This window comes from Toxorhynchites rutilus, chromosome 1 (assembly GCF_029784135.1).
Source record: "Toxorhynchites rutilus septentrionalis strain SRP chromosome 1, ASM2978413v1, whole genome shotgun sequence".
Taxonomy (NCBI): Eukaryota; Metazoa; Arthropoda; class Insecta; order Diptera; family Culicidae; genus Toxorhynchites; species Toxorhynchites rutilus.
Window position 1 is genome coordinate 143,717,543 of NC_073744.1, and position 18,544 is coordinate 143,736,086.

The 18,544-nt window shown below is 38.1% G+C and overlaps 2 protein-coding genes across 6 annotated transcripts in view; both read left to right on the top strand.

The window, feature by feature from the left end:
* LOC129763551 (RYamide receptor-like) overlaps positions 1 to 18,544 on the top strand; it is a 453,048-nt gene that overhangs the window by 348,699 nt on the left and 85,805 nt on the right. The window lies entirely within an intron of this gene.
* Positions 1,197 to 2,947, top strand: LOC129763553 (uncharacterized). Its single transcript, XM_055762750.1, has 2 exons — positions 1,197 to 1,581; positions 1,965 to 2,947. The coding sequence occupies exons 1-2, from the start codon at positions 1,320 to 1,322 to the stop codon at positions 2,627 to 2,629; spliced, it is 927 nt and encodes a 308-aa protein (XP_055618725.1). The 5' UTR covers positions 1,197 to 1,319; the 3' UTR covers positions 2,630 to 2,947.

An 18,544-nucleotide genomic window follows, 5' to 3' on the forward strand; every position in this document is an offset into this window, starting at 1 on the left:
AAATATATTTTTTCTGATGAAAGCCATTGGCTAAATTTTCCTTATTGGCGCTAAAGAAACCTCAATGTTCGGAGATTATTTTTTCCAGTTTACATTGCTCGAGAAACGACGAAAAAATCAGAAAATCAAACACTGGCCCAAAATCTGCATTATTTTCCAGTAAGAGTTTCAATAGAGTGTTTTTTTTTTCATCACAATGTGTGTTCTTTTTTCATAGTAATACAGTAGAAAGTTTTGTGTAAAATGTCTAAATACATTGTTTTTTTTTTTAATTGAAACTGAAAACACCTTCCGCACTTTGCTTTGAATCGAATGTATTGAATATTATACAAAATTAACGAAATTGATAGTAAATGGTACCTAATTAATGAAATACGCTTTCTTTTGATGCAAAAATATTACCATATGATTGCTCTCCAATGGCATGAAAAATCATCAAAGTAGCTTTAATGAGTTAAAGTTAATGAGTATGAAGATAATCGAATTAAAATTTATTATTTTGATTGGGAATTGGTTCAGAAACGTTACCTTGTATATTGTGTAACATTAAAAGTTTATAGCATTACTAGATAAAACAGTTTTGAGATCTGGAATAAATTATTCGAGCGTCCTCAGTGTTTGATATCTATGTTGCAGAACTGCTTGTATCTACTCTTCAGACTGAACTATTAAACTCAAAAAAATTACAATCGGTATATATAAGATAACCATGCCCTTCTCCAGCTGATAAGTGCAATTCACATGCCTCCCATGCCGCAATTTTACGCGCTCTATGGATGACCCCTTTACGGCGCCGGTGTATTGTGTGGACCCATCCGCCTCTCGCAAGGCAAGCGCACTATCTCTGCGTCCCAAAGCAGTGAGAGTGAACCCGTCCCGATGGGCCCCCAGCATGACCGGCGACTCGCGCTTTGTTTTGTTTGGAAAAATGCTACGCGCGGACTCCCTCTCCTCCAATTACATCACTCGCACTTGAAAAGATTATCATCTCGGGGCATCGAGGAGCTACGCATGTACTGGCTGCCTAGTTTGCCTTCTCTCTCGGGCACGCGTGAAAAAAACAAAAATAAAACATTCACTCGCGATCGCGCTTACCACTCACGGGGCCTGCATTGTGTGGTGTCCCAAAAGTTGGCGGCATTAACTTCTTCATTTATTCCCATTGTAGTTTGTGGTATTAAGAGTATAAATTCGATTACCTCGCACCGAAAGTTCGTCAGTCATCTGTTTGCATTCCGCCGACCAACATCGGTACCATCGCGAGTTCCAAAACTACAACCTAACGAGATCAACCCAACCTGGGCAGTGAAAGTGTAAGGATGAGAGGCTTCGTACTGTTGAGTTGCTGTTTGGCGCTGGCTTCTGCACGACCGGAAGCCGGATATTCATACAGCCGTCCCTCGTCGGGCGGAGGTTCCCACGGGGGCTCGTTCTCGGGTGGACATGGCGGCGGCGGCGGTGGCAGCATCTCGTTCTCCGGTGGCCACGGAGGAGGCGGTGGCTTCTCCGGTGGACATGGAGGCGGCTTTGGCGGTGGCAGCGGCGCAGGATTCTCGTCCTTCGGCGGTAGCGGATTCGGAGGTGTGTTTTTGGAGATGTGTTCAGCATAAAGACTGTTGTGACTGCTGTGTCTGTGTGTTGAAGAAGTGTCCAGACTATTGCGAAGATAAATTACTACCGAAAACGTGCAGTGATGGATACTAAATAACTAATCGATGGAATATTTTGTTACTAACGATAATGCAGATTTCGTTGAGAGTGAATGAACTGAGTTAATGACGACCATTGTGGAACTATGTGAAAATTGGAAAAATCAGTGATGAGGACTAGTGAAAATGAAGTGACACTCTTCTCACGACGTGATTTTTATGATTGTGATGTTCAAGAATCATTATTACGTTATTATGGATCGCGAAATTAAATAAAATCATTCTCACGCAATCAATTTGATTCTTCTCTCATAGGTTCATCATCGTTCAGCTCGGGCGGTGGTAGCTTCGGAGGTGGCTTCGGAGGCGGTAGCTTCTCGGCTGGAGGCGGCGGCGGCGGCGGCGGTGGATTCGGTGGTGGTGCCTCTGTCATTCAGAAGCACATCTACGTCCATGTTCCACCACCAGAGCCAGAGGAGGTCCACATCCAGCGACCAATTCCGGTAGGACAGGCCCAGAAGCACTACAAGATTATCTTCATTAAGGCCCCATCCGCCCCAGCCTACCAGGCTCCAATTATCCCGCTCCAGCCACAGAACGAAGAGAAGACCCTGGTCTACGTGTTGGTCAAGAAGCCAGAGGATCAGCAGGACATCGTCATCCCAGCACCGGCCCCAACTCAGCCCAGCAAGCCAGAGGTTTACTTCATCAAGTACAAGACCCAGAAGGAGGGTGGCGGCATTGGAGGTGGCATTGGAGGTGGCATTGGAGGAGGCATTGGTGGAATCATTGGTGGAGGTCTTGGTGGTGGTACTGGTGGTGGTCATGACGGTGGACTCGGAGGAGGACTTGGTGGTGGACTCGGAGGAATTATCGGTGGAATCAGCGGAGGACACGGAGATGACCTGAGCGGAGGACATGGTGGAGCTACTGCCCCAGCTGCCCAATACGGACCACCTGGCAAGTCCGGACCATACTAAAGAAAAGAAAAACGGAACATTGTGACCATCGAAAAGATTCCGGACCATGGTAGCTAGTCGAAGAACAAATGAGAAAGAAAAGATTCCTGCGCGGTTGTTGACTTGCTGAAGTGCTTCCGGTTTCGTGGAAGATGCGGGAACGCCATCGTCCTGGGGATCGGAACGCCAAGGCCTCTGTTGTACATAGTTCCTTCCAATGAGAAGAAAAAATGATTTTTCCTAGAATGTAGGAATTAATTTAATGAATTTATATAATTGTAATTATGTTATAGAAGAAAAAATGCAATTAAAACGGTGACAAATTTTAACAAAAACAAACATTCATCTCTCATTGTTTTTAGCTGAGCTGAACAGATGACAAATTGTTATAGCAAAAAAAAAGATAGGCTCGCGAATATCCGTGAATTCTCCGCTCGTGTTATCCGTAAAAGTTGACAAATCCTCCGACGGAAATTCTTGCAATTGAAATATTCAAACACGAAGCAGTATTTGCATTTTGAACTTGAAATGTTCGTTTTAATCAACTTTAGTTGATATAAGATGCAAGATGATTGTCAATGCGTATTTTACTGAACACTTCAACGACGTTTCATGTAATTTGAAGATACTTAGCATCTTTTATTTTTCGAAAACACCGGTATTATGTTTTGGGTGATTTTACGGTTTTAGCAACAACTCATACTCTTTGCGACGCTAGTAAATAAAGTCCGATAGAGCTGAAATTTTGCACTTTTGGGTTTTTTTTTTGCGGGAATCAACATTTCGCAGGAATGTATTGTATTTGTCTCGTTCGAAAATTCGAGATGATCAGATTCAATGGCAGTTTCAATTTAGCTTTCAAGACGACTAGACGTCGTGAAGTGTTACTGCTGTATACCGTAGAAGTTAAATAAATATTTTTTTATAATCTCCTTATGGAATAAGTTATTTCGAGAACAGTCGGGTAGACCTAGACTACGTTAAGAGAAATAAGTATTGTGACAAGGGTGGGTGTGGGACGCCCGCAACAGTTCTTCAGCGCGGTTGCAACGAATACAAACACTAACCCCTTTTTAAAATACCCTGATTTCAATAGAACGTTTACTCTTTTAACAGATGCGAGTGACTTAGCACTGGGAGCGGTCTTAAATTTAGAAAAAAAAAATCTAAAGCAAACGCGTCAAGAACGTTGAACGACGCCGAATGCAATTATTCAGCTACCGAAAAGGATAAGTATAGTATGGGTGACAAAGCATTTCAGACCCTATATTTATGGCACCCATTTCTAAATCAGAACTGATCACAAACCTCTTGTTTGGCTTAAGCGAAAAACGTTTTAAACAAAAAGCTTCTGAATCGGAAACTACCCCTCGAAGAGTTTGAATTAGAAATCGAATATAAAAGATGTTCTCTAAATGGAAATACAGATGCCATATCCAGAATTCAAATCTAAATAGACGTCTAACGACAGCATGATCCAACACTTAGCTGATACCGATGATAATGATTTTATCCCTTCAACTGAGAGCCAACTAAGAGCATGTTTAGAAATGATCATAAAGTAAATAAGGTACTTTGAAACGAGAACTATCAGGGGTTTAATGTGCGGTTTGGCTTCTTGAACTACCATTGATTTATGAAACACTAAATGGAAGAAATTACATAGAAACAGCTGGGAAAGGGAGTTTTGGTACACGTGAGATGTGGGGAAATAGTTTGGTATACGCAAAATGGACACTACATACTAGGAATTAATATACGAAACAATAATACTATTCAATACCATCAACACTATTTTAGACGCTTTCATTTCAGAGTAGAGTCACTCAAAACGGCCACTAATAAGGTTTATGGGATCATTCAAATATTCCAATATTACGTAACGCATTCAGAACGGAAGGAGGGAATGCCTTGTGAAAATTTGTTTAGAAATAAATCCAAATAAGTCTAAACACTTCTATGCAAATGTGTTACATACTGTGGAACGAAATATGAATGATATTTTTTTTATTTATCATCATTCATCTATAAATCAACCACCGATAAATGCATCTGCAGCAAAGTTTAAAAAATAATCGATTTTAACTGCTTTTTCAACTTACCCCAGGGTTGAAAAAAACATCATGTGAGTTAAAAGCAATACGGAAAAAAATTCTCAGTTTAGTTTTCAAAACCACTACAATTGATTCTCCCTATTTGATTACCTAACGTACAATTGTGGCTATATTTTTGAAAAAATCAATGTTTTGGGACCGAGTCAGCATGCAAAAATGTTTATTTCGATTTCAAGGAACAAGGAAAAGTAAACAAAGGAGCGTATTTCGTCAAGGCATTCCAATATACTGGTAATGACTGGTAAGATAGGTTAAATAACAATGTTCACTATATATTTTTATCACCACAGTCCATCATTTCTAGTAAAGGTTGTGGCTTTCGTCCTAACTTACTCCGTATTTCAACTTGCCCCGGTGTACCTTATAAAGAAACTTCCGTTCAGTCCAGCTAGTCTCATTAACATCTTGAGAGAATGCGCCACACCAACCTGTATTAATAGCCTGTTGTTCTGCGAACAACCTACGCTTTTGAATCTACAAACCATTAAAAAAATTACTTCTCTAGAGCGAAAACATTCAAAACGAAAAACGTCCATATAAACAAAAATATGTATTAACAGCAGAGCTAACAAAACCTTCGCAAATCGTTCAATCCTTCATTATAAATAGTAAAAATAGAAACGCTTTGCGACAAATTTTCGCATCTAACCATGGTCATTCCCATAAGAGCCGTAACACGATACCCATACTCAAAGTAATATCACGTTTCCTATCAAATGTAGGAAAACTTTCCTTTCTCATAGTGGAGCGAGAAGCTTCATTCACATCTACAACCGTGCAAAAATTTTTCGAAGAATATGACATAGAATATCAAGTTATCTTTAAAAATGATTTTTCAGATTTCGGAATGAATACAACGTCCCTGAAAATATTGAGCTGAAAATAAGAAAAAAAAGATAGATTCTTTAGAATCTTTTCTGCAAAACATAACGAAATAAAATATCTACAAAAAATAACAAGTCCAAAGAAGAACCTAGAGTAATCCAACCTAGCGACAAGGTCTACGATAGGAAAAGTAAAATTTAAAAAGAAAGAATCAAGAAAGATACCGAGAGTTAAAAGTTGTAGACAACGTGCGTACTGATGAAAACCGAAGAAAAAATCATAAAACTAAACTAAAACGAAAAAAAGGAACATTAACAAAACTCGCTACATTTTGTATTGACCCACATGTCTTCAATATTAGAAATATTGTTCTAAATAACTCGAGAATGGCTGCAAATGGAAGGACATTGATAATGAGCCCTTTTTGTTCTTAATCCAACCAGGTTTCATAATTTGTGGCTAAAATTGGTTGTTAACAAACAATTTCCACAATTCATAAAAATTCGACGTTCCACAAAGTTCGTCAAAAAATTTTACCAAAAAAAATTAAAATTAAAAATTAAAATGAAAATTATAGGAGGTTGTGTTCAACAAACGACCGCATTGTTGACGTAGAACTACGCTGTGATTTAATTCAAGTCGCTTGTTTGTAACTGCGGATATTATTTTGTTATGCTATGAAAATTTTAAAATAGCCATTCTACCGGTTTGATCGCCCTGAAATGTTTCTTTTATTGTAGAATCATTTGACGATAATTGTTTGATGTTTCATTCTTGTGTTCGCAGAACAATACATGCTCGAGATAAGCGCAGCTGACATCCTTAGTGGCGAAAGTTTTGCTATTGGCAAGCGAAACCAAATCACATACAAAATTCCAGAACGACATTTACTTTCATGGTGACCAAATAAACGAAATAAACTCTATCTGTTTAATCTCAACAACCTCGAAAAGAATAGCACTGCTTCATTATGATCAAGATTAGCGCGAATGCATTCCTAATTGAAGGCAGTTTTGCGACTGGCACGCGAGCCCAAATAAATTAATAACTTAATATAATTTATTGAATAACTATTCCCCAAATAAATTTTTTGATGCACAACCTTAACACCTGCTTCACCATAGCGTCAGTTCAATGCACTGATGACAGAAAACAAACAATGTAAACTGCTTGGAAAAAGGCTGAATATTTGGCTCAGCTGAGATTCATTATTAATACCCTAGCGCAAATATTTCCCTCCCGCTATCTCCCTTCCTTGTTTATATTTGTCATTACGGCTGCATAATTTGCAACATCAAACAATCGTCAATCATAGCATGAAAAATTAGCATATACAAGACATAGACTACGTTAAGAGAAATAAGTATTGTGACAAGTGTGGGTGTGGGTCGCCCGCAACAGTTCTTCATCGCGGTTGCAACGAATACAAACACTAACCCCTTTTTAAAATACCCTGATTTCAATAGAACGTTTACTCTTTTAACAGATGCGAGTGACTTAGCACTGGGAGCGGTCTTAAATTTAGAAGAAAAAAAAATCTAAAGCAAACGCGTCAAGAACGTTGAACGACGCCGAATGCAATTATTCAGCTACCGAAAAGGATTTGGTAGCAATAGTATGGGTGACAAAGCATTTCAGACCCTATATTTATGGCACCCATTTCTAAATCAGAACTGATCACAAACCTCTTGTTTGGCTTAAGCGAAAAACGTTTTAAACAAAAAGCTTCTGAATCGGAAACTACCCCTCGAAGAGTTTGAATTAGAAATCGAATATAAAAGATGTTCTCTAAATGGAAATACAGATGCCATATCCAGAATTCAAATCTAAATAGACGTCTAACGACAGCATGATTCAGCACTTAGCTGATACCGATGATAATGATTTTATCCCTTCAACTGAGAGCCAACTAAGAGCATGTTTAGAAATGATCATAAAGTAAATAAGGTACACCGCAAGTTGAAACGATTGTTTCAAGTTCAACTTTAAAGTTATGTTAAAAAATCACTTTATTGAAAATCTGTTTGCAGCATATACAAGGTTTAACAGATGACTTTACAAAAAAATAGAGATTCACACTCGATGTTTCGAATAATATCAATTTTTAAAATGTTTAGTTTTCATATGCATTGTTTCAACTTGTACCGTAGAGCGGGGTAAATTGAGACGAGAACTACTCGCGATTGTTGTTGCGGCCAATGCACACGGGAGCAGATATAAATGGGATTTCAGCGTAGCGAAGATGCACTATTTTTACGTACGGGTTATGAAACACGCACGTACGCACACAAAGCCATATATCAATGGCTTAAAGCAACTAAATATACACACACTTATCTCCGTTTTGCGCTTTTCTCAACCGAAGCCCTTTCTGGTTATATTGCCAGTCTCGATTAGCTTAGCTGTCATCCTTTGTGGAGAGAGTTTCCTACCGTCATGCGAAACCAAATCACTGTCAAAATTCCAGAACATTTACTTTCTTGGTGAGCTAACGACAGTCTAGCTTTATGATTCCCCACACGATTGTGTAGCTCAGAACCTTAATGCAATGGCATCAGTTTGATGCAATGATTGCAGTGCCAGAGACATCAACGAAGGAGAAATTTGGTCGCGTCCACAGCACAATCCGAAAAGAAGACATGTGGTGACGCAAAAAAAGGATGAACAAGCGATATTCATTGCTTTGAATACAGAACGATACTGAAAGTTTGCCTTCCTTCCTTGCTTGAGACTTTAATCTTCTTCAATTCATTCGTCTCTAACCTTCGAAAAGGCCCTTGGTAAACTTTACTTATCCATAATATTACTACTCAACCCCCATTACCTTGAGAAAGGCATTCGATCCCTCGCCGTCCAACTCGCCCAGCAACGATGTTATTCAGTCGATTTCCTCACGAAGAATGAAAGTTTGCCTTAGCGAGATCCACTGTTTATACTCTAGGCAAATATTCCCCTTCGTTCTTCTTCTTTTCCTTTGTTCACGGAGACTTTACATCTTACGATTTCCCCTTCGTTGCTCGTCGATACGTTGCTCGTTATTGACAGCTCTGTTCGGGAAAGCACACGAATGGACAGAACAAATATATGAGGAAATGGAAATGCTTCCAATTTTCATCTATTTAAACCATATACAGACTTTGGGATTGTAATGCATAGCATATCAAACAAATCTTAGGAAATCTTCGATTCGTTTGGTATGTGAATCGCCAAAATCCGTTCGCGGCAAAAATAGTTATTAAGGTTAACTTTATTTCATAACAACGTGACCTGTTTTCTGATTTGGCACCCTTAATGAAAGACGTAGTTCTACGTAAAAAAAAATGATATGTGCCAACTGAAAACAAATCAAATTTATCAAGAATGCGCCTCGAGTTATGCAACCAACAATTTAAGTGGTGTGTTGTGCGTTCAACTAAGAAAAACGTATGGCAATTCACATCTCTTACGACAGTGGCTGTCTTAAAACCGATATGAGTCGAGTAAAAGTGCCTCAATAATTGTATGAAATGCTTAAAAAAACATACCGTTTTCTATATAAGGACACTTAACAGACCTATGTGTTCATTATTAAAACATTGGTTTCACGAGACATGTACATATTCACCACTAAAACACTAAAAAACCACCAGCAAGCAGAGTAAAAATCGGTGCTTAATTGAAGGTAATGCAATACACTAAAATAAAGTATTTTAATTGTCCAATAGCCCCCCCGTCTTCCCCTACTCGCTCAGCTCGGTGCAAACATTCTGTGCCAAATTTGATAATTGTCGAATGGAATAAGGGTTTGCTATGAAATATGAGATATTTGATTTTGAAGCGAGAAGATAAATTCGCATTGACGACATTAAACATTCTATCACGAGTTTGGAAAGCGACAAAGACTCAAATTGATTGTCAGGTGGAATGAACACACTTTCGAGATTAAAATTATGAATAAAAAATAACTTTTCTATATCTAATATGTGATATATTATATATCTAATATGATCCATATCTAAATCATACCCAGGGGGTCTTCGTAGCCACATTGGTTGCGCGTTCGCTTAGTAAGCGATCGATCGTGAGTTCAAAACTCAGGGCCCTCATTGACCATCTTTGTGTTGTTACAGAATAGCTACGTCCACGCAACAATCATCAGCGATGGAGATCGATCCACGGTCGAAAAAAGATCGATTCATCCATACAACTGCTCTGCTCTGCAAGACACATCGGGCTGCTGTTCTATAAATAACTCAACAATGATCAATCAACTGTCTCCGCTGTCCGGTGGTCCAACTGGATAATGGAAGAACAGAAAGAATACTCTTACGCCTAAATGGCTACTGTGTGAATGTACCATATGTAATGGTATAGAAGAAGGAATACTGGCGAATGACAACTGTGTAATGTGCTAATTATAGATATGATAACCATGTGACATGTACACGATTAAAAATCGGCTCTGTTACAGCTAGATTGTTAATGAGCCTTAAATAAATAAATGGGATAAAAAAAATGGGTAGGTTATATCTATGATATAACGCAAGGTTGACGTGGGACTACCTTAGCTTAGCAATCATTTGTTTGTATTGATTAAAATTTTGATTGAATGAAACAATTTTCGAATTCGATTAAATTCAATATATTTATATCATTAATTCAATTAATATATATCAACACATTTCAGTCAGAACAAAAATGACCCCGATTTGCATGTATTTGCAACGCCGATTTCCCCAGACACCTTGGTTTAGAAGTCTTTATTAGGTAAACACATTTCAGTCGGAATAAAAATACCCCTGACCTGCATGAATATACAATGCCAATTTCCTCAGACACCTTGGTTCTGAAGTCTGCGTTAGGGAAACACATTTCAGTCGGAGCAAAAATACCCCCGACTTTCACATATTTGCAATGCTGATTTCTCTAACGCTGCTTGGTTTTGAAGTCTGTGTTAGGGAACACATTGCGGTGCGAACAAAAGTCCCCATACTTTCATGTGTTTGCAATGCCGATTTTCCTAAGGATGCTGGGTTTTGATGGCTGTGTTGGGGAAACCGTGAATCGGACCAATCAAAACAAGGTAGTTAGGGCGTTTATATAACGCTCAACATTTTACAGTTATTCAATTGTTTATCTAATGAAAAATAACATTTTAATCATTGCGATAGAAGCGTAGAAATATTCCGTATCAATTGATGCAAACATCTTTCCGATCCAGTAAGAAATGTTCGAGTTATAAGCATTCGGAATCTTGCATTTCTTCCTGCATGTTCTATGTTTAGGTTTTCATTTTACCCCCCATATACTCCGGTTAGACGTAGTCCCACGTCAAAAAAAAAATCATACCTGATCTATATCTAATATGTCTGTATCTTATATGTAAATCTATAGTGTCGACTGGCAGAAATATCCATTTAGGGAGTCATATTATACTCTATCAGTTTACCAGACCCGGAGGGAGGAAAATTTTAAATAAAAACTCTTACTACTATAGTAGATGACTAAATAACTGATGAATTGTTCTTAAAATCTCGATGCATTATAAAATAGTATCTGGAGTGATACACAAGCGGATTGAATAATATAATTCCGTTGGTCTACGTCGAAAATGCGATCGCGTCCTAGACACAATCCCTTACAATTTTTGACGTAGGATTACGTCTTTCGGGAACATATTGGGGTACAAATTGAAAATCGAAAATCGAGCACATCATGAAAATTGTCCAATTTCAAACGCTTATTGCTCAGTCAGTTCACGATGGATTGATGAAATTTTTGCTTCAATCGTTTTCAGTGCTCCATAACAATTTTTATATTGGAAAAAATAATATATGTCATGAAACTAACTATCGAACAATTGAAAAATTTCAACCCCTACCCTAACGGAAATACCCACTTCTGATTGGTCGAAATTGACGACACATGCGGCGATTCCCTAACAGAGACATCAAAACCAAGCTGCCTGGGGGAAATCGGCATTGCAAATACATGAAAGTAGGGGGAACTTTTGTTCCTACCGAAATGTGTTCCCTAACAGAGATATCAAAGCCAAGGTGCCCGAGCGAAAACGGCATTGCAAATATATGCAAGTCGGGGGCATTTTTATATTGCAAGTAAGATTAGTGATACGATTGATTCTAGCAAATAAATAAAAAAATAAATTTGGAACTTGGTTGCTTCGTGAAATTTCCAATGACCAATCGTGTACTGTGAAAAATTTAGCATAAGCACACTCAGAAAGTAAAACTTATAAAAGAAAATTACCTTTTCCATTTCAAATATGTTTTCTCTATATTAAAGTAATATGTTTTTACTGATGAGAAAAATTGATAATTGTGTTCGGTATTGGTAATTATCTTATATTACACTGGTGATTTTTTTTTCTTTATTTCATCCATACATAACACAGGAGGCATCTCGTCTAGGATCACAGAGGGTGGTTTTCGTCATATTTCGTTCCACTTCGGTATCTTTTATCTGATACGCACCATCCAACGACTGTTTACCATTTTTCTGTCATCATCACTCAGTAAAACTGGTGGAGTGAACAAACAATACCCAACAACCAAACAAAACGGCCCTTTTCAGGACCACCAAATCATTATCAAAGAGTTTAACGAGGTAATTCTTCAAACATATCCAAAATGAACAGATAGCCTAACGGAATCCTACGTCAACTATGCGGTCGTGTCTCGGACACAACCCTACTGTGACTTTTTTCACAAATTGTGTAGTGAACACTATTTTCAAAAGCTACTGATGATGGTCCCTATTCCTCGCGCAAAAACAGGTTTGCCTGTATAGGTTCTTGTCCGCCTCAGACAGCAGCTGATTACCTACAGTGTTCTAGTGCAGTAGCTCATTCAAGATGCAGCAAATGAGATGTTCATATCAAACTATTAAACTTAAAAACAAATTCGAAAGACAAATCTCAAATGAACTTTATGGAGAAACATTCAATTCTGCGATCTTTCAATTATACAATATTATAAAAGATTTAAACTCTATTTCTATTTTGACCGAAGAATTTTTTCGTTAAAGCAAATAGATCCGACTTTTACTAGTCCCCACGTATCTTTGAACTTGTGGCTCACAAATGTGTTCAATCAAGTACTAAAAAATATGGCACAAGTAATATTATGTTGACAAAGTAATATTGCTCTGCGGAACTCAATGCCATGGAGTAGAAGAAAGAATGATACGAATAAATGTAAACATGAACTTTGGAAAATAGAAAAGAAATAGGCACAGATTTGTTGATACAGATTCAGTACAAAAAGCTACATTACTATATATAATCCCGACAAATGTTCCCATTGCCCCCTTCCTAAACCACGAGAGTTACTGCACTAAAATTTCGTCATCATCGGACGCACAGAAAGTCGCTAATTACGCGCGATTACGCAAAGACTTTACGTGACCAGCCCATTACGATGGGTTATACTCATTCGCCCGGCGTTCCCTGATCACCTCCCGCATTTCGCCGCGCCTCATGATCGACCTTCATCGTTTCACCTTCTTTCTCCCATCCGCGATCCGTTCGCTCCCTCCCGAGACGGTCTGGATTTGACAACTTTCTTCTCGTCTCGTGTGATCACACATAAAAGGAACAACAAAGCAGAAAACAAAATATTGAACGGCTCCAGCAGAGACACACAAATGAAGCAACAAAAAAACCAAAACTCGCAAATCCTGTTCCTGTTCGGTCGTAATATTGCACGCGTCCAATTACGTCGTAGTGTGGTTCCGAAATCTCTTTCGCGCGCGGGGTTCATGTGCTTGTGTCATTGTTGCCGTTGCCGTTTGGTTAAATCAACAGATCACGAGTGTTCGTTTAAGAGTGCAAGATCGATACGTGTTTTTCGGTTCCTGTTTGAGTTGCTGTGGGGTAAAACCGCCGGCGTGCGATTCCGCCACCGCTGGTGGAATGTCACAGCCCAGCGCGCCTAATCATGACCTGGCATTCAGCACACATACACACACTCTGAGCTGCGTGCATTTGAATTGAATTCACACGTCAATCCGAATATAAATCCACAAACGCGCCAATTGCCCCATAACGGATTAAAACACAATCTGCATTTCCTACGCAAGCTTGTATTCCAGCGCCCTCTCTCGGGGCTGCCGGTGAAATGGAAACAAAACCAAAAGCAAAAGAAATGGCAGTTACGTTATGGTGACTCACGATCGTTTCGTTTGCAGCAGCAACTACGCGCCAACACCAAACCAGCAGCAATCACTTTCATCTTCTCGGAGGCTGACGAAGGTTGGGAGCGGAGGAATTCGCGTGACGTGATGCGACCTCGCCGCTTCTAACCGGCGTGGCTTGGTGGCCTTTTCCGAGTGCGACGCTTTGGAGCTTCCTCCCCGTGGGAAGGGGTTGGCTTTTCGCACGTTACTGTTACAGTTTCCACTCTCGCTTCTTTCTTCCGCCGCTCGATATGGGGGCGGGAAAAAAGCGCAACACGACGACCGAAGCAACAAAACTAACGATGCTCGATTAGATCATACTTCTGCTGTGCTTCTTGAGTGGAGTCAGCGACGGGGCGAAGACACCTAGAAGGGTGCAATGATGGCGTTAAGCACCAGAAAAAAAATGTGTGAAAAAAGATTATTGCATAATCGCTCTCGACACCAATTTCAAACCCCCAAAAAGCCCTCGGGGGCTAATGCGTCACGCAACAGATGATTATCTGCTCAATTTAAGGTGAGATGACCTCACGTGTTTTCACTCGGCTTGAAGGTCTGTCCGGGGGTTTCTGCAACTTTGTTTACATTTGCTTCGCAATGTTCACATTGCGCATGTTGGAATAGTTTCAATTTCAGCGCTGACTTAATCTGTAGTTCGGTCACATCTGCTCTAAATAATGTATGTATAATGACCTCCGAAAATGACTCGAAGTAATTTATTATACTATAAATTATAGCAAATTATTCGGCGTCGAATATGATGTAGGTGACGAATTCCATGCCAACTCGATTTGGGAGTTGACAGCCCCATATCAGATTTAACTGAAACATTGTGGGTGTAAAACACCTGCTGTTGCTTGGCGTACTTGAAATCTTTGAAAATCATCTAGATGATTTTTTTGAAAAGGTCCTTTTTTCTGAAATTTTACCAAAAATTCTAACTTAAAACTAGAAGACCTGCATTTTTTTCGCCAAAAAGTAAAATGTAGGAAATTGTTTCAAATTTTCATTGAAAAATATCGTGAACATTAAAATTTTCCTTAAAATTACACTGGCATTTTTATTCCACAGTTTTCGTTTTCAAATTAATAATATATATACAGCCATTCCATGCCAAACCGATATAGTGGTCCTCAGATTTTGGTGGAAAGTGGAAATTTTGTTCTTTGTGACCATTTCCATTTTAGGGTGATCCGAAAAATATTTTTTTCTCCTTTTTCAAAAAATGACTTTTTAAAATAATTTTTTAATTCATAACTTTTCAACTACTGAGCGGGCAATACATTTCGCGGCAATACATACACACACTCTTTACAGATGCACGGGCCGAAGGTTGTGCAGTCCACTGATGATTCAACAAGAGCCAAAGGTTGTACCGCTCATGACAACTCTACACGAGCTGATGATTGCGCCGGCTAGTGATCATTCTATCCTGGATTCCTCGAGTCGAAAAAGACGCACCACGCTAGATATGGGGTGCAGACTAGGGGGTCGTTGCTGATTAACGGTCAGCTGCATCCCAATAGGAAGTATCCCGTGTCGGGCACACGTACAGAGCATCGAAGACTGCAACATCCCAATTATGAGAACACTTGTAATACTAACCTCGAGTCAACCGCGAGTAATCGGTTACATATTACTAACATAGTTGTAAGCAAACATTGTCAAAATATTGAACTCCCGGCCCCGTTAGGCTGACGCCATGTGAGCCTTAATAAAATATATATTTTGGATAAAAAAAAACTACTGAGCCGATTTAGATGATCGACATATCAAATTAAAGCCAATTAGCTGATCTTTTTTGAAAAAAAATTCCAGTGTTGCACAAAATTTCAATTTTGGTTTCGTTATTGTTAATTGTATTTTTTTTTTTATAGTTTTCATGGTCTCGGAACCAAAGGCGCTAATTTTTTTTTTTTTTTTTTTGAAAGCTGAGAATCGAAACCAGAGAGGGGTTTTTTATTTTTTAAACTATGATTTTCCAAAGTTGAATTAACTTTTACATAACATATCTCGAAACCAGAGAGGCGTTTTTTGTTTTTATGTTATGATTTTTCAAAGTTAACCGTAATTATTTCTTAATTATTCATTGTATTTATTATTATAGCTTACATGGTTTCGGGACCAAGAGCGCTATTTTTTTAAATATTTTTTCTTGAAAGCTGAGTTTTTTCACATAACCTATCCAAAATTCAGAGAGGCGCTTTTTTTTAGTTTTCGAGTTATGATTTTTCAAAGTTAACATGTTTTTGCGCAGCTTGATGAGTATAAAATAGGAATAAGTATAGTTATCGGTAGATATTAATGACAATGAAAAACATGTATCAGGTAAATGCAAAAAAATGTTGAGATGACAAGTTATAAAGCAATGAAAAGAAAACTTAAAACCCGTTATAATCATGTGAAGCAAATTTCTAGAACTCAGTTATATCACAGTTTTAGACCGAAAAATGAAAATTATATTATCGTAAAACGATTCTCGTTCTCCGAAGAAGAACATTGTGTGAGACTGTAAAAGTAGCTTTAAGCATGCTTTATGCCTTGAATAAAAAATATGAAAAATATAACAGATGAATTTTAATTCCTACCCATTATGATTACGCGTTATGATTTTTTTAAAGTAATTTTTTTGAAAAAAGTGAAAAACTTTGATTTTTCGGACCACCCTAAAATGGAAATGGTCACCCTAACAAAATAAAAAAAATACGAGTGTAATGGTTTGCTTTATGCCTTGAATAAAAAATATGAAAAATATAACAGATGAATTTTAATTCCTACCCATTATGATTACGCGTTATGATTTTAAAATAAAAAAAATACGGGTGTAATGGTTTGCTTTATGCCTTGAATAAAAAATATGAAAAATATAACAGATGAATTTTAATTCCTACCCATTATGATTACGCGTTATGATTTTTTTAAAGTAATTTTTTTGAAAAAAGTGAAAAACTTTGATTTTTCGGACCACCCTAAAATGGAAATGGTCACCCTAACAAAATAAAAAAAATACGGGTGTAATGGTTTGCTACAAAGAACAAAATTTCCACTTTCCACGAAAATCTGAGAACCACTATATATGAATAGCCCACAAAAAAAAACAATTCATTCATAAATCGAAACCACAATGGGGAAAAAGTCGTTCTAACAAAGCTGAAAAATTCAACCCACCCTTATTTTTAATAAACTCTAATATAAAAAATAAATATAGACTTTTGTCATAGCTGTCAACTTTCAATCTCTTATAGCTTCAAAAATATACAGCATTTTCGCATGGAGTCTTCTGAAAATCTAGGGTTTTACTCATAACATTTTGGTGTATAAATTCTCGCGATTTACATATTAGGCTGTCAAAAAAGTCCTGCGGTATTTTTTTTGAATTTTCATTTGTTCATAAAATTAGTTACAATCATCTGTTTTAAGTCAAATATGCGCCGTTTTGTTCGATGACTTGTTCCCAACGAGATGCCAACTTCATAATACCCCTTTTTTAAGGAAGCTCGCTTCCTTATTGACAAAAAACTCGGATAGTCAATTTTCACAGGCCTCTTTTGTGACTAACTTCTGACTACCTAGCTCGTTCGCCATGGACAAAAACAGGTGGTAGTCACTTGGTGCAAGGTCCGGACTATACGGCGGATGCAAAAGAACCACCCATCCGAGCTCCCGGAGCTTCTGGCGCGTCACCAAAGAAGTGTGTGGCCTGGCGTTGTCCTGATGGAAGACAATGTGGCCTCTGTTTATCAAAGATGGCCTCTTCTTCATGAGTGCTACCTTCAAGCGGTCCAAAATAAAAAAAATACGGGTGTAATGGTTTGCTTTATGCCTTGAATAAAAAATATGAAAAATATAACAGATGAATTTTAATTCCTACCCATTATGATTACGCGTTATGATTTTTTTAAAGTAATTTTTTTGAAAAAAGTGAAAAACTTTGATTTTTCGGACCACCCTAAAATGGAAATGGTCACCCTAACAAAATAAAAAAAATACGGGTGTAATGGTTTGCTACAAAGAACAAAATTTCCACTTTCCACGAAAATCTGAGAACCACTATATATGAATAGCCCACAAAAAAAAAAACAATTCATTCATAAATCGAAACCACAATGGGGAAAAAGTCGTTCTAACAAAGCTGAAAAATTCAACCCACCCTTATTTTTAATAAACTCTAATATAAAAAATAAATATAGACTTTTGTCATAGCTGTCAACTTTCAATCTCTTATAGCTTCAAAAATATACAGCATTTTCGCATGGAGTCTTCTGAAAATCTAGGGTTTTACTCATAACATTTTGGTGTATAAATTCTCGCGATTTACATATTAGGCTGTCAAAAAAGTCCTGCGGTATTTTTTTTGAATTTTCATTTGTTCATAAAATTAGTTACAATCATCTGTTTTAAGTCAAATATGCGCCGTTTTGTTCGATGACTTGTTCCCAACGAGATGCCAACTTCATAATACCCCTTTTTTAAGGAAGCTCGCTTCCTTATTGACAAAAAACTCGGATAGTCAATTTTCACAGGCCTCTTTTGTGACTAACTTCTGACTACCTAGCTCGTTCGCCATGGACAAAAACAGGTGGTAGTCACTTGGTGCAAGGTCCGGACTATACGGCGGATGCAAAAGAACCACCCATCCGAGCTCCCGGAGCTTCTGGCGCGTCACCAAAGAAGTGTGTGGCCTGGCGTTGTCCTGATGGAAGACAATGTGGCCTCTGTTTATCAAAGATGGCCTCTTCTTCATGAGTGCTACCTTCAAGCGGTCCAAAATAAAAAAAATACGGGTGTAATGGTTTGCTTTATGCCTTGAATAAAAAATATGAAA